General features: G+C 30.7%; 2 protein-coding genes across 4 annotated transcripts; both read left to right on the forward strand.

Annotated features, from left to right (window-relative positions):
* The first annotated feature begins 1,034 nt into the window (after positions 1–1,034).
* Positions 1,035–12,854, forward strand: LOC148616885 (CBY1-interacting BAR domain-containing protein 1-like). 3 transcript variants are annotated; one of them, XM_088584036.1, is made up of 7 exons: positions 1,035–1,168; positions 2,673–2,705; positions 6,312–6,427; positions 6,957–7,081; positions 9,746–9,814; positions 11,392–11,493; positions 12,630–12,854. In XM_088584036.1, exons 1-7 carry the CDS (start codon positions 1,137–1,139, stop codon positions 12,645–12,647), a joined length of 495 nt encoding a protein of 164 aa, XP_088440162.1. In that variant the 5' UTR covers positions 1,035–1,136; the 3' UTR covers positions 12,648–12,854. The 3 variants fall into 3 exon arrangements, with proteins under 3 accessions (XP_088440162.1, XP_088440164.1, XP_088440163.1); XM_088584037.1 differs by having other exon boundaries at positions 1,038–1,168; positions 2,676–2,705; XM_088584038.1 differs by lacking the exon at positions 2,673–2,705.
* A 504-nt stretch (positions 12,855–13,358) lies between these two features.
* On the forward strand, positions 13,359–26,115 carry LOC148616886 (uncharacterized). The gene is made up of 4 exons (XM_088584040.1): positions 13,359–13,504; positions 15,739–15,852; positions 17,544–17,744; positions 20,561–26,115. The coding sequence occupies exons 1-4, from the start codon at positions 13,466–13,468 to the stop codon at positions 20,663–20,665; spliced, it is 459 nt and encodes a 152-aa protein (XP_088440166.1). The 5' UTR covers positions 13,359–13,465; the 3' UTR covers positions 20,666–26,115.
* The last annotated feature ends 1,707 nt before the right edge of the window (positions 26,116–27,822 follow it).

The raw sequence follows: 27,822 nt of genomic DNA on the forward strand, positions 1-27,822 counted from the left end.
GAAAACACCCATAACACAAAAAATGTCCGAGGCAGATCCAGAGATTTTAAAAGGGGGTGTCTAGAAAAAAAGGGGGTCCGGATAATTATTTGCATATTTTTTTACCTAATTTTACACGAACTTCACACAATTTTTCATAAGAGGTGGATCCCCACTATCCGGCAGTGATACTGAATATAGCATTCTTCAAAGACTGTTGCCTTCTCCATACTAAAGAATATAGCATGGAAAATAGAAATTGTTATTAACTTGCAATATTAGGGTTGAAGAGAATACAACGACGGGGAGATTTTGACAGTACATTCTTATCATTATGGTCGTTACTTAGGAACTTTGAATTACTTTAGCAATACCAAGTTGTGTGTTTTATATTTGATGTATCAAGTTACCTTATTTTTGTATGGTCTTGTGGTTGATAGTTTTCTCGTGCATCGGGAGTTAGATAAGAGTTGTGATAGCGAAATTACCGTTTTAGTCTTCACATTTCTTGTTCATCACTGAAGTACAAGTCCTAAAGGTAATCTTATTTGGACAATTAAAAGGCTATTTGTCTGAGAAGGTTTGACATTGGTACATTCATATGCGTATAACAAAATAATAATACTAAAAATTAATCTTGTCTAGTACCTGTACTCCAGAAACTCTAGAGGTTGGCTTTGGGGGTATATAGGAACGAATTCAAACCCCTAAGAAGTACCAGTTCCTGTATATTTTTTTCGGAGTTATTTTTTTTATTTGAAAATCTTTATTGTTAAGTTATGGGAAAATATTGAATAATATTTTCTGGCCATAGTTGACCATAAAAGTTCTGGTCTGACTGAATATTTTTGCAATTTTTTTGAATATTTACAAGGATATATATTTAACTCTTTTATATTTATAAAAATCACCAGCAATAAATAAAATGATTGATGCCTAACAATTTATAATATAAAATCGAAGGTAGAATTTAAATAAGTACGCATCAACTTAGTAAACTATTCATAGAAAAGATCGACAGGTGCGTGAATTTTCGCGGGTAAAGGGGAGTTAAGCGTTCACTCTCCATACAGGAAGATAGTTTTGGTCGCCGCCATTTGTTTGCAGTAGCAACATTCCTCAATTTCCATTTTTGATGCATTTATAAACGATAAATTATGAATCGAGGAGGAGGATCTACGAAGGGAAAGTAAGAAACTAAATCACCATTCTGAATTTAAAAGCTATGCTTTGTTTGCTAAGAAATTTCATCCGCCTAAAATTTGGTTTTGCTCAGACTTGTTTTTGTTATTTTTTTCTGTTAGTGTGCATCAGCTTCCTAGAGGTCCAGCGGCTATTTGGATAAGCTACACTTTACACTAGCAACGTTATTAGTAATTCATTTATTTAGATAAATAATGTGTGACATAATAAGATACAATTTGAACAAAAAAGACGTTATTTATACGTGTTTTTTTATGCACACCATTTTAGTATAATTTAATCTGAGATGCAATGTACATTTCATGAAAATTATGTTTACCAGTTACATGTATTATTTGTACTTTCTTTGATAGCTAATTATGAATCTATATTCCATAAATCAAAACAATTGAATTTGGGAAATTAAGTGATTTACTTCCATATCTAATGACTGAGCCAAGAGTTAATGAACACTAAAACAGCTGTGCAGTCATAAGTGAAAACATGACGATTGCTAAAATATTTATCTTTCATCCTTACATCACACTGAAATAGTAACATCTAAATAAAAAATAATGCATCTGTTTCTTTAGTTTGTTGCTGTAAGATTTAGTCATTGTTTACATCTCTTCAAAAAATGTATATGTACTGTATCATGTTTAAGCCTACATTTGATAACATGCATGTAGTTGGTATTGCTGTGTTGAATAAAGTCACTATAAAGTTAAGCAGATTTTTTAGAAAGGTGTCGGGCAAGTTAATATTTGACTATGACTTGAATTGAAAAATTTAAACAATGAAAATAATCTAGGGACACACTATTCTACATTTAGGTTTAACATGTACATTAAGTGATTGAAAATGTCAGATTAAAAGAGTGTGTCTTTCATGTATATTATTTTGCAGATATTACAATTGGTAAATATTACAGAAAGTTTCATAAATAATGCACAATTGACTCAATTTGGTTCAAAGTTATATTTTATGGTCACTTTGCCCTGTTGTGGAAGCACTTCTCAACATTTTACAATGTTTGAACTATAACTATGACTATCACTTTGTTTAAGAATTTTTTGACATATGGTCACATACTCAATAATAATTCCGAATATTAGAGCGAAATTTTTTGTATGGTAAAATTTCTTTAGAATAAAGTTTTTCAAGTTTACCTGCATCTATTCTGGTTAAGTATTTTTTCCCCTTAAATAACATGCATGAGAAAAATAAGTACATTTGTATGTAGGGAAGGAAATTTTGTTGTCCTGCCTGGATCTTTATTTACTTCAAGAACAAGATTTGATTCAACTCAATTTATCTATGGAATTACATGTAGAAGTAATAGTATTGTACAAATTTTGTGCATATGAAAGTTTATTCACTCTGGTCCTTCTTGACAGTGGGTATGGAAGAGCCAACAGGCAATGTTTTATTTTGGCCTTGAAGTATTAGGTATTACTGCACATGGTTGTATGGCTAATATTCATATTGAATCATAACATTTACATTATCAGCAGTACATTGTCACAGACTATTGTGAAAGAGGCGTAAGTTACACACACACTCTATATATGGTGTTGTTGGTGCTTTATAATATGGCTAACTAAAAGATATATATATATATATATATAGACTTTATTTACAAAACTTTTAACATTTAGGTGTGATTAATTTTTTATGGTAATGCAGTCATTTTTAAAATTGTTAACTGAACAAAAAGTCACAAGTTTAAAATTGATCGTAAGTTATGAGGTCTCAATACTATTTCCTATTGTGACATCATGATTTATGATCACCTTGACTCTAACAACTTTTTGTGAAATTGACTCAAGATGTTTCCAGATACAATAGCTTTTTATGATGTACATTACATACAGGTAATGTGTCCTCTAAAAAAGAAACTAATTGCAATGTTTGATAAAAAAAAACTACCGGTGGTATACTTATTTATTTTATTTTGGGAAATGGAGAAGCTTTGATGGGTCAATTCTAAGTTTGATCATTGTCAAAACTAAGGTCTGCTAATATGAGTGTTTTAAAACATACCCCGGTATTTATTTCCAGAACCATGATGGAAAACTATCATTATTCTGCCTTATCCTGTTTTATCATTTAAATTATGCAAAGGAAATAACAATCATTGCTGAGATGTCATTGCAGTGTGCAAATTTAGCACTGGTTCTCTGATCTTTGGGCAATAAAATTAGTTTTCTTACAGTTTTCAGTAAATTTCATCTTGAAATGTAGAGTTTCATGGATTATGGATAGGAAATTCAATAAGTTTATTTCACAGTGACATAGGGTCCAAATGTTTGCATTTTTGCATAAGGTGTGGATCAGGAAAAACATTTTTTGAAGGCTTGACATGTATTAAATACTAATATTAGAACTTTATCAACCTATCACAAATAAAATTTTAAACAGTCACATGTATTTGCATTGTACATGTACATGTATAACTGTCTTTTAGTAAGCCATCATATAACTAGCATGTCTATTGTCACACTGTACCCTTGTTTGCACTTTACTTCCCTAACCCCACCTGACCCCAGAAAAGAGATACATGTACATGCATGTTTCTACCTTTCAGGAATTCCTCCTTGATAATTCATGGTCAAATCCATTGTATTTGTAATTTTTGGCAGATTTATTTGGTAGAGGTGAAAATTGTCTTCTCTGTAATGATTTTATACTAATCTTTTGAATAAAGTTAGCACAGTGCTGTAAATGCAACTTTCAAAAAGTTCTTAGATATTTTGCACTTTAATTATGGAAAATAAGAAAATGTGTAATTTATGGTCCAATTTTCATTCTTACAGTGTATATACATATAATAAATTTGCCAAACATGTCGGTTTAGGGTTTGATAAAGTAGTTTAGATACTGGCTTATAGGAACTATGAAAGCATTATTTATAAAAGGTACTAATAATTTTTTTTTAGAAATTATTTATATTAGGCCACATCAAGTTAATTTGTTGATTCTCATCCCTGCATGCCCAATCAAAAGGCTCTGCCAAATTAAATTTTTTTTTGGCAATTCAACTTTCTGATTTTTCCATGTCCATATCCACCATGACACTAATTTAACCCAATGACTACTGATTTCTGATATTAACAAAGTTGGAAATTGTGACAATACATGGCACATGTATTACAAATTGAACTTGAATTGTGTTTATTTATTCAATTTAGATTTTGTATCAATATATAATTGTAGTATGCATGTTTGACATGCTTGCTTAATCTGCTATGAATTTATTTAGATTTACATGAAAATAAATAAAGTCCTCCCTCCCATGCCATTTTTTTGCTGGTGGATAAGAATCTACAAATTAATTTGATGTGACCTTGCTGTCTCCTTGTTATTTGTCTTGCATCATTTTGCAGCTTTGCTTAGCATTAAGCTGACGTCTGAAATAAACTGATTTCTCATATATTTCATCTTTTTCTGATATATTTAGGGCTATTGAATTAAAAAAAAATAAACCAACATGTACCAGGGTCTAGTATTCCAATATTCTTTCCTCTTTTACAAGTGAAATATAGCCACTTGAAAGTTATATTTTATATAGGACTGCAAAAAAAAAGCATATATATAATGTGATTGTATTATCCTGTTGTCGTTGCTTATAAGGGGCTAAAATGGGGAAAACAGGTGTTGTCATTAGAATTCATAGGAACATTTTACTTAAGTTGTGGAGATTGAAGGCAAAGATCTTTGATAGGCATTCTTAAATAAAACTTCATTCTTCTTTATTGAATTTGAAAATTTGTGCTATGTTAAGTCCAAAATAGTAGTTGTTTCCATAATGAAATGTAAGTCCCAATGCTTAAGTGTATCAAAAACTGATATTAATGGTATAACCAGTCATTTAGGTGTTTTATAGTTAAGAATTTGAAAATTGTAAAAGTGTTTCCAATTCATCTTTAGATTACATTTTATTGCTAAGAACCATGTTTCAATACTGATTATAGATTAATGATTAAGTCCAAATTACTCATCTATTGTTCTCTGTGAAGAAAGGTACAAATCTTGGGTATGCTGACATTTGCTATTAAAGATTAGGTCAAAAATGAATATGTTAATTGGTAAAGGATTACTTAAGGTGTAAACAGACACTTAGTTTTAACAAGAATGCCAAAAATATATTAGAGAATGTGATGTAATAATACTTTAGGATAAAACAGGGTTAAAAAAACCCTTCTTGAGGGAGTTGAAAGGACAGTCTTGGTTAGGACAGATATGCTTTAGATCACTTTTGGACTGTTGATAATTTAATTTTATGTTTGGACACAATGAAGTTTAAATTATTTATATTGAACACTTATTGTTGGATGCAGATTTACTATATTGACTGAATGTTATTGAATAACTACATGCAACATTTATGGATATGAATAAATAATATACTGAGAGCTTTGCCTGTATGTGCCAAGCCTATAATAAAAAAAAAATCTCGCTACCATTGAGTTAGATTTCCGATGAGAATGACATGAGATACCAGACCAATTGTCTTGGTGATAATATTATGTCAACACTTGCCCTAAGTGATCTGAGCTGCAGTTGTAAAGCTCTTGATTAAGTTTTGCAATCTTATTATTTTGTTGAAAATTTCATTTTTCATGTCAAATTATACTTTGGAAAGATCCAGTTCATTTGAATGGAAGGGTTTTAAACTAATTTTTATGCTTTTTTCTCTGCAAGTGCAAATACTGCCATGACTGCAATATGTAAGATATCAATTATATTGTGTATTTGACTTTACTCAACCAATCATAATTAAGCATGTGCACTTCTTGCATTTGAAACAGTTTACAGTTCAGTTTTAGTATTCACAACCTAGACAGCTTAAGCAATTGAAAGCAACAACGAATTATTTACTGCTGCATGAAATCATTCAAATGCCTACCATATGAGTACTTTCTTCAGCTATAGAATGATAGCATTGCTGCTGCATGAATAAAACAAAAACTTTCTTTTGTAGCCTAGTATTAAAAGTGTAGGATTAAAGAAAACCAGTAGCACTAAAATTTGCCTTAAGATTCAAACCTGCTTTGATAGTTATTGTTTAGGAAGCCTTTTTGTAAGAAAATAGTAAGAAAAAGAAATAAGACTCTTATTACATCATGATTTTGTATCTATTTCTCCAGTGAGAACCAAGCAAAATTCTGTGAAAACAGAGTTGCCATAGTCGAGAAAAACTTTGGGAATATATGCGAGACTCTTGGATCAATCACACGGAAGGCTGCTAGGCAAAGAGATAAAGGTATAATACTAATTACTGTGAAAGAACTGTAAGTAATGTAACAGTTTTTGAGACTTTCAAACCATGAATTCAAATTCTCTATGAAATGGAAATATTTCCATGGAAAACTTAGATGTTCCTTAATATTCACAAACTAAAATTACAATATCTTTGTTAATTCCTGAGAAGTTCTTAAAAGAATTGATATGGCAGAAATCCAGATTTCTGTTCAAGATTAACAGGTCTTTATACGAACAGTCAGAATTCAAAACCAGAGTTTGCCAATGTAAAAGTCAAATCTGTAATGTAGGAACATAATTGGCCTTTGTAATCTAAATCAATCAAATATAGGTTCAAATACCTATGGATTTTCATAAGTTTCAATTTCCTCTTTAATTGTCCAGTTAACTATCTGAAGAAATATATCAGGTAAAGGTCATTCAATCAAAAGAGGAACAACTCTATTCCGTGAATTTATTTATTTTACTTGCTGTAACTGTGTTATGATCTTTAAAAAATGAAATACTTAGAATGCATTTACACATTTTAGGTGACCTTCTGGCCAAACATTTAGTAGAATATGGGAAGACTGAAGATGTTAGCCATTCTACCAAAGCTGGTCTCTACAGATGTGCTGAGAATCTCTCAGCAATACAGGACTATAGAGAAACGGAGGTAATGTATTAAGTGTGCCAAAAATCTGTTTCCAATAAAGGACTATCAAGCAGCAGAGGCATGTCTATATTGACAATCAAAAGAAGACTAACTCTATTTCATGAAGTTATTAACTAATTTACTCACTGTAACTACTGTTTAATGTTTATACATGTAGACAGAGTGTAATAAAACCTACTGATCATTATCTGTATTTACCTGGTAGGGACAATAATTGGGTTCATGAATGATGGGAATAGTTATTTCCGTTACAACTTAAATAGCAGTCTTTATATAAAAATCAGATAGTGGGTGATTCTTGTTACAAACCACATAACCAGTCTTAGATTTTTATTCAGTTTTTGTACTTTTGAAATAAAAATTATATAGATTGTGTGTGAAATTGGCATTTTGCAAGTTATTCTTCTTGGTTCAGTTGATTTAAGTAGTAGCTGAATGTATTATTTTCTCCAAAATACAGATCTGTATAAAGAAGGAACTATAGTTATTTAAAAATATGGGGTGTGTAGATCGAAAAAGCAATGTGTGTTCTGCACCATGAATCACTTCTACAGTTTACAGTTTTTGAATTTTATTTGGATTTGTACTTGATATATAGTGTTTTGAAGACCTTTAATTCTTCTGTTTTCAGTGGTTTTCTATGACAGACAGGTGCATGTAAACCTGTCTGTCATAGGTAAAATAGCCAAATAAAATATGCAAAGTAAAGGTACTTCAGTCAAGTTCAGTGCAGAGGGTCAATGAATAAATTAATCCAACTATTTTTTTGTATGCAGGTCCACATCTTTGTATAACTATGTATGTTGGCATATTCAAATTATACGTTACACATAAACTTAAGAATTAATTGCTATATAACAGAATTTTCAGGGTGATTACTATTAATTGCACATGGTTAATCTGCGCCCAGTTACAGGACACATATTTTATGCAAATTACTCATTGACCTTTATTTTAATTCCACAGCTTTTTGAAGTAAAATGGAGGAAATAGGTTTTGACACTCCTCACGTAATGAAGATGTAGAATTTCTTCCTCTCGTGGGAGAAATTCTTTGTCTTTTCTCTCGTTCTGCTGCACTCCAATTGATAAAAGACAGAATTTCTCACACTCATGTAAGAAATTCCAGATCTTCAATAGAGACTTGTGTAAGAACCTATTGAGGGCATGCAAACAACATGACATATAATATTATACTTCTAAATATCCGTGTGATGAATGTTCCCAGCTTGGTATTTTACAAAATGGTAGCTAATGTGATAATTTAGAAGTAAACATAGATGATATGTTGTGTTACTATGAAACTTGCATCTGAATTACCATAAAAAATCAAGAAAATTTACCATAAACTTGGCAAATGGAGTATTCTAATATCCTTTTGATATTATTTGTAGTTAATCATGACTTCACACTTTCATAATTCAATTATGAAAGTTGTCCAAAGTTTGTCTTGAATAAAGGCATAAAATGAAAACAAATATGTAAATACTTGAAAAATTACTGTTACTATGAATAGAAAGGTGTAATGTGGATTTTTGAAAACCTTTATTGACTTAAGCAGTACTCCAGCTAAGAATCATGCAAAGTGTGATTCATGGTTAGAAAGCCTACATATTTTTATTCTTGATATTTTGTTTAAAATATCATAGTTTACCGAATGTAACATATGTTTTTCATATAACCCTTGTTCATAGGAGAAAAAATTATATAGAATGCACTGTAGAATTCAAAATTAAGGGAGATGACTGTAAATGACACTAAAATACAATAAAATACCAATACTGTTGGATTTCCAATGTGGGTTAACTCCTAAGAGCAGACAGATTAAAATGAATAATTATACATTTCATCACTTTTTTTTTGGGTGTATCACATTTTACAGAATTTTCATGATTCTTAGAAAGACTACTACTTCAGCAATCTCCAAGATAAATTTTACATCAATGCAAAATGACATTTTGACAAAAAATTAGTGTTTTACTTTGTGTTTTTTTTTCAGACCTTGTTTGTTTGTTTGTTTGTTGGGGTTTAGTGTCCGAGCAGCAATATTTCAGCTATGTTCAGACGATGAACATGGAAAGGATGATAAAATGAACATGAAATGATGATGAAATGAAAAAAAGGATGGGACACAAGGATAATAGGGTCGACAAATTTTGATTGGCACTAGAAAAAGGGGGGATGTGTAAGGTTTGGCAATTTAGCCTCCTGTGGCGGAGCGAAAAGGTTCTTACTCCTATCGAATACCACAGCAGGGTTCTTTAACGTGCGAGGAACGTGACATCTTTCCCAACACAGTGCACCACTATGGTTTGTGGTCAGGTTTTCCGTATTATAGCCTGACAACCCCAGCATGTAACATGCCAGGGGTACCCCATTTCACCACCTGGGGCACACATCCCAGTTTCTCTGTGGGCAGAGCACCTAGCCCTCGACTAGGTTTCGAGCACTATTTAGTCGCCTTTTACAACAAGCTTAGCACTGCTGCAGGCCTATTCTTTTGACATCTGGACCTGCACAGGGCTTCTGATCTTGTAAATGACATCATCATTAAAATAAAGCATTGCATGTTAAGTAAAAAAAAATATTGTATCCCTACCAGTTATTGTTGAAAAAAATGCTGCCTTACGGGTTGATCAGTTTTTCCCCATATCTGTTTTTATAGATCAAAAGACTAGGAGACAAGGTAGTGCAACCTTTATGTGACTATGGTACTGTTTGTAAAGGTATGAAGGTAAGTCTGAACATTATATTGTCAATTCAGCTTAGTCATCTTAAAACAAGTTGTTATCTCCTTTGAATTTTACTCTTTTTATTAAGATTTGATGATGCAGGATAAAAAAATATGACATGATTCACCAGAAGAAGCTGCAATAATACATAATATAGCCCATACATAGTTCCTTTTGTATAATTAAGTATCTTTCAAATCAGTAAATATTGTCAGGCAGTTATTCAATTTAATGATATTCACTACTGCAAACAAAATTAAGATCTAGTCTTCAAATCAATTGTAGATTTGTAGGGATTTTTTTTTGTTTTTTAATGATGTTAAGTAATAAATTTGAACTTAGGAAATTTAAGCTTTTGCAAAATGTGTCAAGAAACATTAATGGTATAAAGCATGTTCCATTCAACATAATCAAGGTCAAATTCTTCATCAAATGATTAATAAACAGTAAGTAAAAAGCTATCAGTTTAACTAACTAAAAATGGCAGGAAAAAACAAATTTTTTTTACTAAAAATCTTATGTATTGGTAAATCTTTGAAATTATTTTCTTATGCTTAAATTGGTTTTATTTGAGTATAAGTACAATGAAGGAATAAATACTAATATTGCAAGTTAATTTTTGAACAGGTTAAAGGACCAAATTTGTAAATATGCCTGAAGTTTAATATTGTCTAACTTTTGATCTACAAATTATATCACTGAAATCAGTGATAAGTTCGACATCCAGTTTAAACATTAAGAAAATAAAATCAAAATTACATTGGAAGTGCAGATTTATGCTTTTATTTTACATCATATAAACTTGGAAATTCTGTTTATGCTACTATTTTCTTAAGGATAAAAAACCTCCAGTGCTAACAGCACTTTGATTTTTTTTTTAGATTTGGTGTGCTTTTTAGGTAGCTAAACATTATTCAGTAATGTAATACCCCATATTTTATGAACACTTTCATTATATGTATACAAATTAAAGCTTTAAATGGCTACAAAATCTCTTTTGTCGATGTTATCATCCATTTTCTGTTGGCTTTGACTGAAAACTTGTAATACATGTATCTGTTGAATGTGAATAGGGAAGATAACAGTAAATTTTCTAACGACAATATGGCAGACTGTGTAATACATGTATCTGTTGAATGTGAATAGGGAAGATAACAGTAAATTTTCAAACAACAATATGGCAGACTGTGTAATACATGTATCTGTTGAATGTGAATAGGGAAGATAATAGTAAATTTTCAAACAACAATATGGCAGACTGTGTAATACATGTATCTGTTGAATGTGAATAGGGAAGATAACAGTAAATTTTCAAACAACAATATGGCAGACTGTGTAATACATGTATCTGTTGAATGTGAATAGGGAAGATAACAGTAAATTTTCTAACAACATGGCAGACTGTGTAATACATGTATCTGTTGAATGTGAATAGGGAAGATAATAGTAAATTTTCAAACAACAATATGGCAGACTGTGTAAGCTTTTATAATTATTGAATTAAATTGATGTGTAGGCATGGAAGTAAGTCATTGTCCATTTTTTACAGTTGCACTTCAATTTTTTTTTTGTTTTACAGAAAAAAATCAAAGATGAATTGGCAGCAATAAAGAAGGAACAGAAAACAATACAACAATTAGAAAAAGTAAAAAGCAAAAGTCCCGGAGACCAACATCAAATTGTATCCTTTACTGTTAAATTTTAAGGAGGTAGACCTAGGGTAAGGGACATAACTCATGAAATCAGTGGTATGTTTGTATTATATTCAATTTCACCAAAGCCTCTCAAGCTTTCATTTGAAGCAGAATAAAATGAATCCAGGTTAATTAGATGTTTACATAAGATTGATGTAAAATGCTGAATACAAATGTTCCAATGATTTTTAAGAGTTTTGTCCCTTTCCTTAGGTCTACCTCCTTCAGGTTTCAATTAAAATAAATCAATCAACAAGGGCAAGCAAATAAAATAGTGACATAAAAATAAGCAAGAACATCTTTTGCTTTTTCTAATGTTTTTTCTTTCAAAAATTTTCTCCTCTGACACTATTCAACCAATTGGGACCAAACTTGGTATGAATGTTTTAAGAGTATTCTGCATAGAACTGATGTGGGGATTTATGGTTAGAAGAAAAACATGGCCGCTGTTACTAAAAATAGAAGAGAGGGGTCAGAAGTTTTCCTCATACATCTCCAAAACCGTTAGGTTTAGCATAATGCTTTCCATTGCCAAAATGACCCTTACTATAAGGCCTACAAAAGTCTGCACTGGATCAAAGTTGTCGGACCACTCCTTGTTAGAGTTATTGCCTTTGAAAAGTGAAAATTGACATTTTTGTTTTCCAGTTTTCTGCTAATATCTTGAAAACTATGATTCATAGAAACAGACTTTGAATTGCTGAAAGGATCCCTATGATAAGGCCTATAAAAGTCTCCAGGGATCAAAGTTGTAGGATGACTCCTTGTTAGAATTATTGCCCTTGAAAGATGAAAAATGTGTGTTTTCAGCTGTTTTCAGCCAATATCTTGAAATCTTTAATAGATAGAAAGAAACCTTCAATTTAGGAAATATTCCATATGAAAAGTCATACCAAAGTCTTCTTGAGTCAAAGTTAATTGATACTCCTTATTATTGCCCTTGAAAGGCAGAAAGCTCACTAGCTGAGCAATTTAGGCTCCTAGGACCCTCTTATTTTCTTGTCAGCAATTAACTTTCAGTTTATGAAATGATCCTTTAACTGGTCTCAACAAGTAAAAGTGTTATTACAAGTAGCTTTATATATATTGTGTATGAATTTGACTTTCCTTAACTCTTTTTCAGCAAAGGGTAAGATCATGAGGAATATGTTAGGCTTTAGATGAAGGACAACTTGACTTCTTTGTTACATCAGTGTGTCACTTTCACAGGAATTTAGTTGTTGTTGTTAACATAATGCATTCACAAATATAGTCTTACACATCAGATCAGCAATAAATTGTTTTCTAAAAATTTTCACTTAGTTCATATCACAAATGCATCCTTTTTCAAATTTGAATGTTAGTTTTTGATTAACTGCTATGGTTGAAGAGAAATAAATTACATAGAAAGCATCAAAATTTATTGAAAAAGGGAGATAATTAATTATTTATGCAAAATTTGGTTGCTTTGTTAAGGAACTTAAAGACCATTTTCCAAGGCATCCGTTGTCGGGTTAAAAACAAATCTATTCTATTTGATGTACATATGATGTATACATTGCATTGGAACAAACAGTTCAGTGGGATAAAATTTACCCTGTGCCACTCAAATGGTAGGATCTGCCTGATTTTTACATGGACAGCCTCTTAAAATTCTGGCATAGCATATCAGACTTGAGTAAAAATCAGAGCTGTTTGTGTTCAATGAAATATTTTATCCTAAAATGCTTTTAAGACCAACCATTTACTACCAAGGAATATATTGAACTACAATCAATTGGTCAATCAATCAATCCATCAAATCAATCAATTTACAGTTAAACTCTGTTAAAATATTAATAGTCCAACAACATCTTGGCAATAAATCAAATTTTGAAAATGTGAAGGGAAAATAAATACTTTTTATACTTTTAGGCAGAAACAGAAGTCAGGCAAGCCAGTGTTGAGGCTGAAAAGGGAAGTCAAGCTTTAGAGCACCATATGATGGACTTTGAAAAAAATAGACTTTCAGAGTTAAAGGTTTGTTTACATCTGTCAGAGAACAAGTTAACTATGATTTTGTATGCTTAAATAAAACAGCATCACATGCAATGGAATGAAATTTAATAGAATAAAGAGTGATGAATTTCCATTGGTTTAAAAAGATGTTAATAGTGTTTTTGCTTTTGTTACAGCAAATACAATGATCATGTTCATGGGATAGGGTTAGTCTTCCATTTATTGAATAAGCTTCACCCGACGAACTTCGGTAAGTGGCTGAAAGGACAATTGAGAAGATTTATTTAACTTCTATTGGGTAATTCAAAAGATATTGATAGTTTAAATCTCTTTCTTAATTGTCCAGTCAACTACCAAAGGGAATTTATCAGGTGATTGTTTTTAATCAACAGAAGACCGACTCCCCAAAACATAATCATTGTATAGGCTGTAAGGAAACATTATTAATGAACAACCTCGGTCACTGATTTGTGTTATGTTACTATATAAACTCATTTTCCTAAGGCCAACTAAATTACTAAATTTTTTTTTAGGTTCTCAAATCCATCCTCCTTTCATTTGAGAGTGCCTAATTATTTCTTTCTCACCAAACAATAGATAAATGAAAGTACATTCTTTATCATATTTCCTTGTTATGTACAAAGTAAAAAATATCCCTCATTTTTTTAGGACAATGAAAAGGTAAAATGAAATTTTCATGACAAATGGCCTGAAAACCAAGGAATTAACAGCAAAATACCAAGTTGGATTGCACCTATCCTCTCTTCAGACCTATAACCCTTTCTCATTCACTCCATATCACTTAACTTTTTTATAGGCTCTGCCATACAGGATGTGAATATTTCACTAGGCATGAGCTCTACTCATTAGAAATCTTTGGAGCTATTTCCATTGTACTGTACTAATTTGCATACAGAGGCAGGGATAAGTGCTGAGTGTGGCAGATGAATAAAAATTTGAAATAGCAAATATACCCGCTGTGCAGGAAATTATAATAATAATAATCATATCTATATTTTGAGAAAGGTTATACAGTTAGTATAGCAGATTGATGATTAATGTAAATTAATAAAACATTCAGTATTTCAATACCTATTATTGGTGCAAATTTCAGAAAAATCTGTTGACCCTTTTTGGAGTTATGGTTCTTGAAAGTGTCATTTTTGACTTTTTTTTATCAGTTATTGCCTATTATTTAGAAAACGAAAGCTGATTGATGACTATTGTAAATTGATAAAATGTTCAGTATTTCAATATCTGTTTTTGGTGCAAATTTCAGAAAAATCTGTTGATTCCATTTTTTAATGATTTTTTGCACTTTCAGCATGCTATTCAGTTAACATAAGTAGAATGATGATTAATGTATAATTCTAATCATAAGATTTTTCATGCTTATGGCCATTTTTGATTGGTCAAGAATGTCTTTGCCATAAAGTTCATACTTGCATGAACTTCTTGAGAATGTTCATACATGCATGAATGCCAGTCAACTTGAAACCAATATGGCGGCCGTGTCATTTGAAAGAGTGTGGCAACGAACTAAACGGCATAATACAGCCGTAAGAGTATTTAATTACATCCACATTTATTTTACCGATACAGTTTGTTTCCTTTACAGAGAGTAATTTTCAGCTCAGGGAAAGAAACATATAATTTATAAATGCTTAAAATCTAACTACAAGTAACTTCGCCCCAAAATTAAATTGTCCCAGAACTTTATTCTATAAATGTATTTACCTGTTCAACACATGTCAAAATAATACCCAAATGTTAGGATGTAATTATAAGGATTAAACAGCAATTTTCGGTCGTTCATGCATGTATGAACGACTGAAAATAGCTGTTTAATCCTATATTAAATATTCAGTGTCTTGACAAATATCATTTGTGCAAATTTGGTCATATAAGAGTGGCCCAAGTATTCAGATACATACCCCATAAAATTGGGTATGTACCTGTATTTTATTCAATCAGATGTGAAATCAGATGAGAAAAATGAAACAACTCGAAAAAAAAACCTACAATGAGGCTCCAAACATATTTTTTACAACCACCAAAAATTGCAATTTCAATTCTTGTCAATCTCTTGTCTAATAACAATAAAAATTCAAAGCAATATTCGACTTGAATGGTGTGTCCATACTTACCCTACTGGTTTAGAGGTTTACCTTTGCAGTTATATCAAACTGTGTTCCTGCATTTTACGTATTATTTTTTATGTTCTATTTCCTCTTTTTATATTATATTTATTGTAGGCTTATTTGGCAGATTTCATTAATATAGAGATGATATTCCATGCGAGGGCCCTAGAGTACTATGCCAAATGTTTTGAGAATATTGTTATGATTGATGTGGACAGAGATCTTGAGGTAAATTTTTAAATCACACACGGTAAGTCTCGTCACTGTATGGCTAGGGAAATGGTAGGCTGTAAGTCTGGTGATACATTGTGCTAAATTTTCCATCTTATCTTGTACCCCATTTCAATGGGGATTCTCCAGATAGAGGAGGGAAATACAAAGCCTACATACATACTGGCAAACATCAATTTCATAAGCAAGTGAGAACAATAATGTGCATTAGATCACAAAAGATGAAAGATATAGATACTGTCATACATTTAACATTAACAGTGCTGTAGCTTTGAATTAAGGAGTTTTATGAATGATGAATTGTAGAAATTTTGTTGTTTACAAGCCTTGACATAAATTTTTACAGGAAGGGGATAAATTTGTCATGGCCCTTTGAGAGCCATGTAGCTGGGAGGTTTTTTGATTTAAGGAAATGTGTTATAGGAGAGTTTGCCAATCTCATTAGTGATGTCATATTCACTAATGTGCATATCATTAAGTGTCAAATTGGTTGGCAAAATAAACAACTAAATAAACAATTGACAATTTCATGATTAGAATCCCAATTTTCAAAACTTTATATCTTTGTTATCTTATATCCATTTTTGGTTCTGCAAATAGTTTCATTTAGATCAAGTAGTTCATATTTTGTATGTGAATTTATAACTTGTTTACTTGAAAAATAAATTTGAAATGATAGTAATATGTTAACCTCTATATTCATATAAAATATTTTTTAAAATTGCATGCCCAAATAGTCTAATTACCAATTGTTTATTTAAAAATTCCATGGATAAATAGAGTTTTATTGGTAGTGAAGGGAACCAAAATAATTTTTCAATTATCTTAAAAAATGAAAAAAGTTATGATGATTTAAAGTTGATGCCCCATGCCACTCAATGGATTTTTTTGCCAACCAAAACAAAATCACAGGTAAGTGATGACATCATGAAGAACTCTCCTATAGAGGTCTAGAAAGGTCTGTTAGTTACCTGTAATTTAAAAAAAGCAAATGTGTTTCCTCAATGTTATTCTTGGTTTATTTTTTTCTGCAACATGGAAGTGGACATAGAAATACTGTGCCTGTGTGCCAATACAGTCATTACTCCATGAAAACCGCTGAATGGACATTGATAATAAGTCACCATATGTAGTTGATCATACTGCACCACCATTTTGATTCGACAAATTTTACATGAGTTATCAGACTTTTTTTTAATTTATAGAAGCACTTCTTGGAAACTGCTCAATATGTTTTGTTCAGATTAGTAACATAGTTTACTGCCATTTTGATTTAACAAATTTTACAATAGTAATGGGACTTTTGCACTTCAACTTTTTTTGGCATTTGCAGGGGATATATTGGTAGGCATATCAATCTTGTTTTATTGAGATTTTTTTGCAATTTAATAAAATGATTTAGATGATCATTGATTTTAAATATAAACTAAATTTGAGTCAAAAGTATATATACCAGCAGATAATGAAATTAATTTAGCTTAGGAAGATGTGAAGATAGAGGATTCGAATTTTATTTGAAAAAAAAAAAAAAAAGAATTAGTCATTTATACTACACTTTAGACATCAGTGATGAATGTTTTACAATTGATTTGTACATGCTTTTACATTTACCAGTATGTGTATCTGTTTATTTGCTTTTGAACTATGAGTTATTATGATAGTATAAAGATTCACTGTGAACTATTTAGGAATTTCGGCGGAAGATGGTAGCATCTAAAGGCATGCAGTTAGATTTATCTCAGTCGCTGGGTGCTATATCAGGGGGTTCCACTACCATGGGGAGTGAAACATTAGGCACAGGATCATCATACACCTATACATATGGAGATACATCAACAGCCACTGCCTCAGGCCAGAGTGGAAATAAACATGTTAGAATCAGTAATACTGTAAGTTTGTAGATTTAAAGCTGATTACAGCACAAACAATGATGATGTTCATGGGGGTTGGTCTTCCATTGGTTAAATAACAGTTCTTCGGTAATTGTCTTGACAGCAGCAGAGATTTTATAAGGCAATGCAATAGATGTCAATAGGAAGTTTAAAACATCTGCTCAAAAACCTATGGAAGTTAATCAGATGATTGTCAATTAATCAAGGGAAGTCCAGCTTCACCCCTGAACATCACCACTGTATGTGCTATCAGATAAAATTATGACTTTCAATTTTACCTTATCTTAGTCGCCAAGTTATTTATGTGTACAAATCTTATATCACAATGTATAGAATAATACTCATTCCCTCCATATAGAGACAGAAAGGTATTTTAATATTGAAAGAAAACAATGTAAATGTTCTGTTTGCAAGGGTGTTAAACTTGAAGATGAATATCATTTCATTTTGGAATGAAAGAAGTACATCAAACCATACTACATGTATTATAGAAATCCCTCATCTTTCACACTGGTACAATTACTATCAGTATGTTAAATAAATGAGCTTAATAATTTGGATAAATATTTATTTTTTCCCCAAAAAGATCTTTGTCAGTGGATGATTTTTCATTGAAATCTAGATATATCAATTATCATAATAGCCAAACTATAGCTTTGTGTACGTACTGAATTTGAAAGCTGTATTAGCTTTTGGAATAAACTATTATTATTATTATTATTATTATTATTAATCAAGCTTAATAGCTAAAGGTATTTATCCATTTGAGTTAATTCTTCTATTGAATATTCACAATTAACAAAAGAACTTGATTTCTGTGGCCACATAAATTGTGTCTAAAATTTCACTTCACTGGTGCAATCACTTGTCTGAATTGCAGAGATCATTTCACTGGTTAACACAGCCATCATCCAAAGTTCATATGTATCAAGTCAACTGGACCTCATATTATTGACTCTACTGTTTTACATGCTTGTTTCATATGGTATATTTTGGCTATTGAAATTCTCTTCATCAAAACTGAATTTTAAAAGCATTTGGCAAGTATTTTCAACAACATCTATTCACTACAGTAGTTAAGTAAATGCTTCGGGTTTTTATACTTTGGAGGGATGTGATTTTTCTGTGTTTACAAATCTGTATTTACCATTATAGCTTTTTATTTTTCTGTTTATTTACTTCCAATTTTGCCAATTTCAGCGTCCCTATTGTTCCTCATAACTCATCCCTGACTTTGAAAATGAAGTCTTGTTTAATTTCAAGATCCTGTTAAAGACTCAAGTAAGACATAAAAATCCATTTGCAATTGAGAATAAAAAAAAAAAAAAAAACTGAGTATATTTCAGCAAATTTTCACAAACTGTACTTTTGATCTGTTTCCAGTTATAGTAACTGAACTTAAATATCAGTCAAAAAAAGACCCATGGTTGGCCTTGACTGACATTTTTCATCCTGGTGGGGTTGTTGTCATTTCGACATATTCACCATATCTGTTCTCCTTTCAAATATTTAAAGAATTAAACTATGCAAGTATTGTTCACATGTAATTCATGTGAATCAGGTTTCGCATGAAATCCACATAAAACATAAACTACAAACGAAAAGTTCATGTGAATTCTGTGTGAAAGCTCGATTTTCCTGAAGATCACATGAATTCTGTAACAAATTTTATTTCCTTAATTCAGGTGAAAATCATGTGAAATAATTTTTTATATGTAAATATAGATATACAGATTATATTTATATATCAAGATCTAAATCCAAAACTTAATTGTAAACAAAATAGGACATTTGTTTTCATTAGATAACCACAAAAGTATGAATGGAATAGATGATTAATTGAGGGGGCTGTTAATAGATTGATATAGCAGTTAATGTCATGTTGTTCTGCCCCAGGTTGATTTTGTCACAACAGGAAGTCTTCTAAGAAGTTATGGTCTTTGTCATTAATCTTGTATATTTCCTTTACATGTTTTATCATGATCCTACACAGTTCCTATACAGTTTTGACAATACAGACACATTAAATATATTTTCTTGGTTAGCCCTCCCTTCATAACTTTTTAAGATGCCTTTTGAATGAAATTTGCAGTGACAGATCCAGAGTGGGTGCAATGGGTTGAAAATTTGTCATTTTCATGTGTGAAATTGACAAATAATGGCAAATAGTGTCCTAGCACCCCCTTTTTTAGGAACCCTGGCTGTTTCCCTCCTTTTCAAAGTGTCTGGATCTGCCCCTGATTTGAAATAAAATGTTTTTGATATGTTAAAAAGAGATGTCTCATCATTCATTTTTATTACATTGACAATAAAGTTAAAGTGGCACCTTCCTCACCAGTTATGGGTTTTCAACAGGGAAAAAATCTCTTAACATCATAATAAAGAAAAAAAGCTACCTTTTCATATTGTAGCAATGCTATTTTTTTTTTTTGTATGTGAAAAGCCCCTTTTATTGTTATTTGCATTAAAAATGAACGTTTTTTTTTTCTTTTGCAAAAATAAATATACCGGTAGTTACTTGCAAATGCTTTTACCAACAATACTGTATTACATTACTAATAATGTATATATATTTCTATTTAACAAAAAATATGAAGTAAAGTTTTAAGTTTATATTAGCTTATAAGAGCAAATTAGGAGCATTTTCATAATAAGTATTGGTAAAGAAATGTATAGACTTGCAGTTCAACAAACCTTGTGTACAGACCCATTTGAAGTGCTGAATCTGAAATAACTTATAAACTATAAACGATATTCAATATATCTGTTTCACCAAAAATGGAATCATTGAAATATCAATTTGCCTTTTTCAGTCAATGATGTATGGAGATGATGATGACGATGATGATGACGACGATGATGAAGATGATTATGTAGATGAACAGTACAGTCAACCTAGACGGACAGGATTTCGATGAATTATCTTCAAGATTTAGTTTAATTATAGTTGTTAACACATGAATTGTATTGTAATTATGTAGGAAATTGCAGCTTTTGTTGCTGTAGGTGTACACATTCCTAAAGACCCAATGTAGATAGGTCCTAATTTATTTTAATGAACAATGTCAGTAATATGATGTTTGAAACTTAAGGCCATTGTTGAGACTTCGTGTGTTTACCCTAATCTGACTAACCTTTTAAAGAACATTCCAAATTTTGAATTTTAAATGATTTCTTCTTTAAAGAAAAACAGAAACAGCAAGTAGATTTGAATTTAAGCAGTTCCTAACCTATAGGATTTTATAAAAAAAATATTGCATTGGATTAGGGGCTAAACTGCAATGATTTAACGTGGCCTTGAAGACAACTGGTGAATTCAATGCGAGTTGATCAGTAATAGAGTGAGGAATCTGAAACTATATCCAAATATGCTGAAAAAATGTCGGTTTTTAACTGCGTTTCCAAATGTAATTGGAACAAGTATACACTGCTTATGAAGAAGTAACAAATGTTATCCATGGAAGGATTATATTTTATTTGGAGTACATTATCTGATGAAACTTTTTTTCTGTGTTTTTGAAAAAAAGGAGTAGAAAAAATCTCATTTAATCATATAATGCATGATAATTCATAATAGAGGAGAGATATTCATTACTTTTGGAAGACATTTAGGTATTTATAAAAAAAAAAATATTTTTAAAAGCACCTAACTACTCAGGTCACTAAATTACATCCTGTTATGACCACATTCAATTTTACCCATATAGAAATCACCAACTGATCATTTGATGTGGCCAAAATATTTGGGAAAAAACAACATTTCAATGTATTAATGATGTCACCTGTTTGTATACACAATACATATACATACTCATTCTAAGTCAGGAAATAATCCTTTAAACTTTAACTCATTACCATTGATAAAAAAATTTTAAATCATATTGATATGTTATTTGAATGGAAATAGTAAAGAAATTAAATTTATTAAGAGTTTAGAAGATAGCTAAGATTTAACGAGTGAACAGAACTTTTTTATTCACCAGTTAAAACTTCTATGAGTTCTGATCATAATTTAGTAATTTCATTATTTTGTTATTACACAGGGGTGAGAAATGTTGTTTTCAAACCACAACAAATTATTTTTTTATTACAAAAAATACAATGCATTATCTTTTATTTAATTATCATTTCAAACTATTGGCTGATTTTCGGGAAATTATGAACAAACCAAACAACTTCAAATAATGCGACATCACAGTATTGTGAAGGTCAGAGAGTGAAAGCAATATTAAAGTTGTTTCACATGAAATATTCAAATATTTTTACACAGAAATTTGGTAAATCAACAGTATCAATATTGTAATTGTAGTTATTTAACTTTGAAATGATTGAACAACGAAAACATACACAATGTAAGTGCTATATTTTTTCTCTGTATGGACAGAGTTGTCTCCTGTGCAGATATATTTAAAAGTGCATTATATTTTGTTATATTCATTTTATTTATTTATTGTGTAGAGAGAATTTACTGTTTTGCATATGCACTTGATAGGGTGGTAATAAAAATTTCATATTGTTCAAAGGTTTATTTATTAACAGATATTAGATGGTAACATTTGATAAAATTCTTTAATTTGGTTATTTGAATTTTTAATGTTTGAATAGCTTATGTATACATAGTAAATTGTACAACATTATTTCTATTTAATCACATATAATGTAAATATGACAGTTAGCCTTTGGTCGTAAATGAAATAAAACATTTGGGTACATATTTTTTTAGATTTTGCATATGAAATCTGTTGTATACAAAATAGTGGGGTCTTTTCTGTCTCCCATTATTCCTTGCTAATATAAAAGGGCTTCAACTTGTAGTTGGGCGTTAAAGTATTTTAAAAGCATTTATAAAAATTATACAACCTCAAGAAAATGTAAAAATTTAAGATTTATTTTATTCTGGAGTGTGGGTAGAGTTGAACTTTCAATTTATTTATGATATTCTGTTTATTTATATTTTTATTTGTATACCTGTAATTTTAATTGGAACTGTTCAGCCTTCTTGTTACACAGGAGAAAATGTCATATGCACCAGGTGGAAGAATCTTTCTGGTATTTGTATGGTCGAATTCTAAAATTATAGCTAAACTGGTTGAATTTTTTATCATTACTTTTTTTCTCTTTCTCTTTGTACTGTAAGTTCTTGGAAGACTTAGTGTTCTTTATTTTTAGTGATATCTTACAATACAGTTCTGGCAAAATGTTCATGAAGATATTCTCCTTTCTGCATCAATATGTTTTATATGATAAAATCTGCTAGGCTTACCACTTTTATCCTCTCATTTTTTTTAAGATGATGAAAATTTTCAAAGAAATTGCAATAGTGCTCATCAATCAAAATCGAGTGATATGAAACATGCCATTTTGTATAGAGGCGAATCTCTTAATTTAACTTTGTGAAGTGATTGTTTAAAGTTACACAGACAAATATACTACTTGAGGAAAACTACCATATCTAGAAATTTAACTATAGGGATTATCCTTATAAATGTTGGATAAATTGAACAGCATGTACATTACATTTCAGCTATTTTTCTTATTATTTTCTAAGTCCATGTCAGATAATATGATAATAAACAATACTTGCCATTTAAAAAAAAATTATCTTTAATTTGTGATCTGCAATTTTAAAAGTTTTTTTTTTTAATTGTATATATATATATATATATTGTATATTTATTGTTTTGTTTATCTGTGATAGAATAAGCGGATTATTACACTTACTTATTATATATGTCTTTTGTTTCCTGCTAAAACATGCAGCATGACATTTTTACTGAAAACAATCAAGACACTAATATATGCATTGATATGCTTTGAACACTTCCATTTTCTGGAAATGGAAAGCACATTTCCTCGAAAAATGCTTCTGGTACCATGTACAAAAAAGATACCAGTAGCAGATCCCAGGTACACTTAAGGGTTTGTTTGTGTTCTAGAAACAATAAATCTCAATAGTTTCAATTGTAACAAAAATATCCCCCTTAATTGACTGAAAAACTTTTAATGGGTATTCTTAATACAAAAATCTCAAAACTGACACTGAATAATTTTATTGCTAATTTAAAAACTTGCTCCTTTGTTTATCAGAAATTAATGAGGTTCAGGTATGATGTCATTGCATATTCAAATTTTCTTGATGTCTATTGATACATGTACAACTGTATTTATTATTTACTTTTATGATAGCTAAAAGATTAGATATCATATTTATCAAGGATATTTTTATATTTCTGAAATTTTGTAAACCTTTTCATTTTGTGTGTCATCATTAAATCTGTCGAGTTGGCTTGGGGATAATGTCTCATTGTCATATAACAAGACATTTCTTATGGGTTCAAACTTTGGTATGATACTGGTTAAATCTTAATCATTAACAAATAAGTGAATATTTAAGTACCAGTCCATATAAATTCAGACACTGTCCCTATTAAAATGATTCATGATGAAGAAAAACCCACCAATCTAAGAATCCTTTTTCAATCTACATATGCTATATTTTTAACAAACAGTTGTCCTTTCCATATTCAGATCTGTACTTTTGAGAAAATCATATATTTATCTCCCACTAAAATCAACCAAATCGAACAAAATCAAGAAGGATAATTCTTGCAAAGTGCTTATTTCATGTACAATCTACATAAATTTTATCTCAAAAGTGCAACACCCAAATGAAAAACAGAGACTGGTTATGTGGTCTATGATGGTTTCTGAACAAGAAATAAAATTGAATTTGGTGGGCTTTTGACATGCATGAATCACATCCTGTCTGATTTTTGCAAAGACTGATATTTAATTACTTTTATGGGATTTCAGTAAGGAAAATTGTATAGTTGCTAATTAAGCAGTTAAAAATTATTGGGTCACATTGAAATTACATGCATGTCCTATTCAATATACCATTTATTTAACATCTTGTTGTTTACCCTTACTGTGATATATTTACTTAACTTTATATTTGTTGTTAATTCTTATTCCCTTTGTTGTATTTATGAAAGGTCATATAAAAATGATTGCAAATATCTTTACTATGAAAGGGGAGGTAATTTTCAGTAAATATAAGTACTATTTTGTTACTGTCATGAAGCAGGGGTTACAAGTACTTACCACTGTATAAAAGAAATTTTGCATTCATTTTTATATTTTTATGACATTATTTCATATATTGTGATATCTGATAGAGCATGTGACTACTTTCTGCAGTGTACATAATGTACAACTGTATCTTGAGTGTACATAAAGTACAACTGTATCTGCAGTGTACATTAAGTACAACTGTACATGGGTTTACAGTTGAACAATTTGAGTTGATTTTCATCCTTTTCATCACAATAATCATTTGAATAAATTTAACTTTAAAAAGATATGTAAAGTAGACAATTTAAAATGGAATATTTCAAATCTTTGAAAATGAATAACTTGGAAATCCAAAAATCTAGAGTTTAATTATCAAAGATTATTCTTTGTAAATGATTGCATTTCCAAAGATTCATTTCATCAGTGTCAGTTTATATCATTTTATAAATTTCAGTGTCAAAATTATCATAATTTTTGTTTTTTGCTAACATTTACATAAGATTGAAAACTCAAGTATGTAAAATAGGTGAAATGATTTTTGTACCGGTAATATATTTTAGAATTTTGTGTAATTTTAGAATTTTGAATATCATATTTGATGTTTTTTAGGGATTGATATAATTCTGACTTTCAAAGACAAAGGGTGAAACATTATCATAGATATAGTACTTAGTTATAGGAATTTGATGTTGTGAAGTTCTAAGCTAAGCTTAACACAGGTAATTTCTTTGATTATAGATGAGAACATGGCCTTTCACCAAAGACATGACTGTTTGATTAGCTCAGGTGCTTACAGTAGTGCAAAAATCAACAAAATTAGTAAATAAAATCATGTCTAGTCCAAATATAATCTTTTTTTTTATTCAAAGCCTATTATTCTTGTCAGATTTTTGGTTCTTATGTTTTTTACACTTAGTTTATAGTCACTTTAAATAATAATGTGGGACACTCATATTCAAGAAAAGGCTTGGTTTGGTGCCTCTGTAGTGTCATGGAAGTGCATGTGCTTGCCAAAAGTGAAGAAGGTTGTGAGTTTTATAAACACCAAGGTCATATTAAAGACTGAGATTTTTAGACACCACCAAGAGACAGCATATAAAATGAGTAATGACTGGTTGGCTTGAGTCAGAATAATATGCCAGTGCAAGGTGACTTGTCTTTTTGCAAGCTGTTGCTTCTGAAGCACATGAAATTACTACCATCTTTAAAAAATGATAGTCGACACATTTTCTCGCTTTGTCAGTCTATTTTTAAAATGCCAAATCGGATTTAGAATTATTTGGTGAAATGTGTGATCATGGTGCTATGTTTTGTATTTCAATAAATTATTTGAATGGTTTAACAAATAAACCAATGTATGAATGTCAAAAAATTTTTTTGATTGAAAATATTCTGGATACAAATACCCAACAAAATCCTTGAATTTCATGGTTGTAAGCTCCATCAGTTCTTTGCCATAGTTAAGTATGATGTGAAAGCCAACTCAATACCTACTGTGTTGGGAAGAATCTGGCTCAGCATCTTTGATAAATACCAAACTGGGTCTACAATCAAAATCAACACTTTATTTCACAATTAATCAAGAAAAAAATCAGTTTTAACTCATCTGAAAAAAATCATGGACATTTTTAGAGTTGAGTGAATAACTGCAATAACCATTAATATTGATTGGTATGTATGGAACGCCGCAACTGTCTTTTGATGATGGTTTTCTATATACACAGTACATTTCTCGTTATACACAGTACATTTTATGGTATACATAGTGTATTTCACATTATACGTGGTCGTGGACTCATACGCGGTACATATAACTTTATGTGCAGTATAACTGTCATTATACTGGTGCGTTTTTCATTATATGCAGCACAAAACTGGGTATATGCAGTGCATTTGGCAATATACGCTGTACATTTCATGTTATACGCAGTACATTTTCTAATATGAGCAGTAGATTTCACAGCATGAGGAAAGACATTATACGCAGTATTTTACGCCTTATTTGCAGTAGTTTCAACTTTAAACATAGTACTTTGTTTTATATAAGCAGTGGAAAATTCACTGGATAAACGCAGTGCATTTGTCATTATACGTGGTTCTTTCGACATTATACGCAGTAGATATTTCGTTATGATGATGATCATTTATTCTCGTTACCTTCCGTAAATGTACGACTGTAACCGAACCCGCGGACTATTTTGTTGGAACTTTTTTCACTCTGGCGCCCAAAATGTCGTCTAACATGTTTAAAATACACTTGTTTAAAATACAAGTCACCTCCAAACATGGTTGATCCACTACTCGTGGTTGGTACATCTGTAATAGCGACATGTCGTTCTCCATGAGCCTTACTCTGTCCCCAATTGTTGAGATGCCAATCCTTGAGAGTTCAAAATCAGAAAGAAAAGAGAATGTGTCATCATCAATCTTTTCGTCGACGAAATTCTGCAGAAGGGTTCCTAGACCAATTTCTTCCAGACAGGCCTTCAGTTTTACAGACGACATTTTGGGCGCCAGAGTGAAAAAAGTTCCAACAAAATAGTCCGCGGGTTCGGTTACAGTCGTACATTTACGGAAAGTAACGAGAATAAATAATCATCATCATAACGAAATATCTACTGCGTATAATGTCGAAAGAACCACGTATAATGACAAATGCACTGCGTATATCCAGAGAATTTTCCACTGCATATATAAATCGAAGTATTATGCATAAAGTTGAAACTACTGAAAATAAGGCGTAAAATACTGCGTATAATGTCTTTCCTCATACTGTGAAATCTACTGCTCATATTAGAAAATGTACAGCGTATATTGCAAAATGCACTGCGTATAACGATATATGTACCACGTATAATGTGATAAGTACTGCGTATACCCAGTTTTGTACTGCATGTAATGAAAAACGAACCACGTATAATGACAGTTATACTGCACATAAAGTTATATGCACCGCGTATAATGAGTCCACGACCACGTATAATGTGAAATACACTATGTA

Source organism: Perna viridis, chromosome 5 (assembly GCF_037379345.1).
Source record: "Perna viridis isolate PV_CMFRI_1.1 ecotype Kerala chromosome 5, ASM3737934v1, whole genome shotgun sequence".
NCBI lineage: Eukaryota > Metazoa > Mollusca > Bivalvia > Mytilida > Mytilidae > Perna > Perna viridis.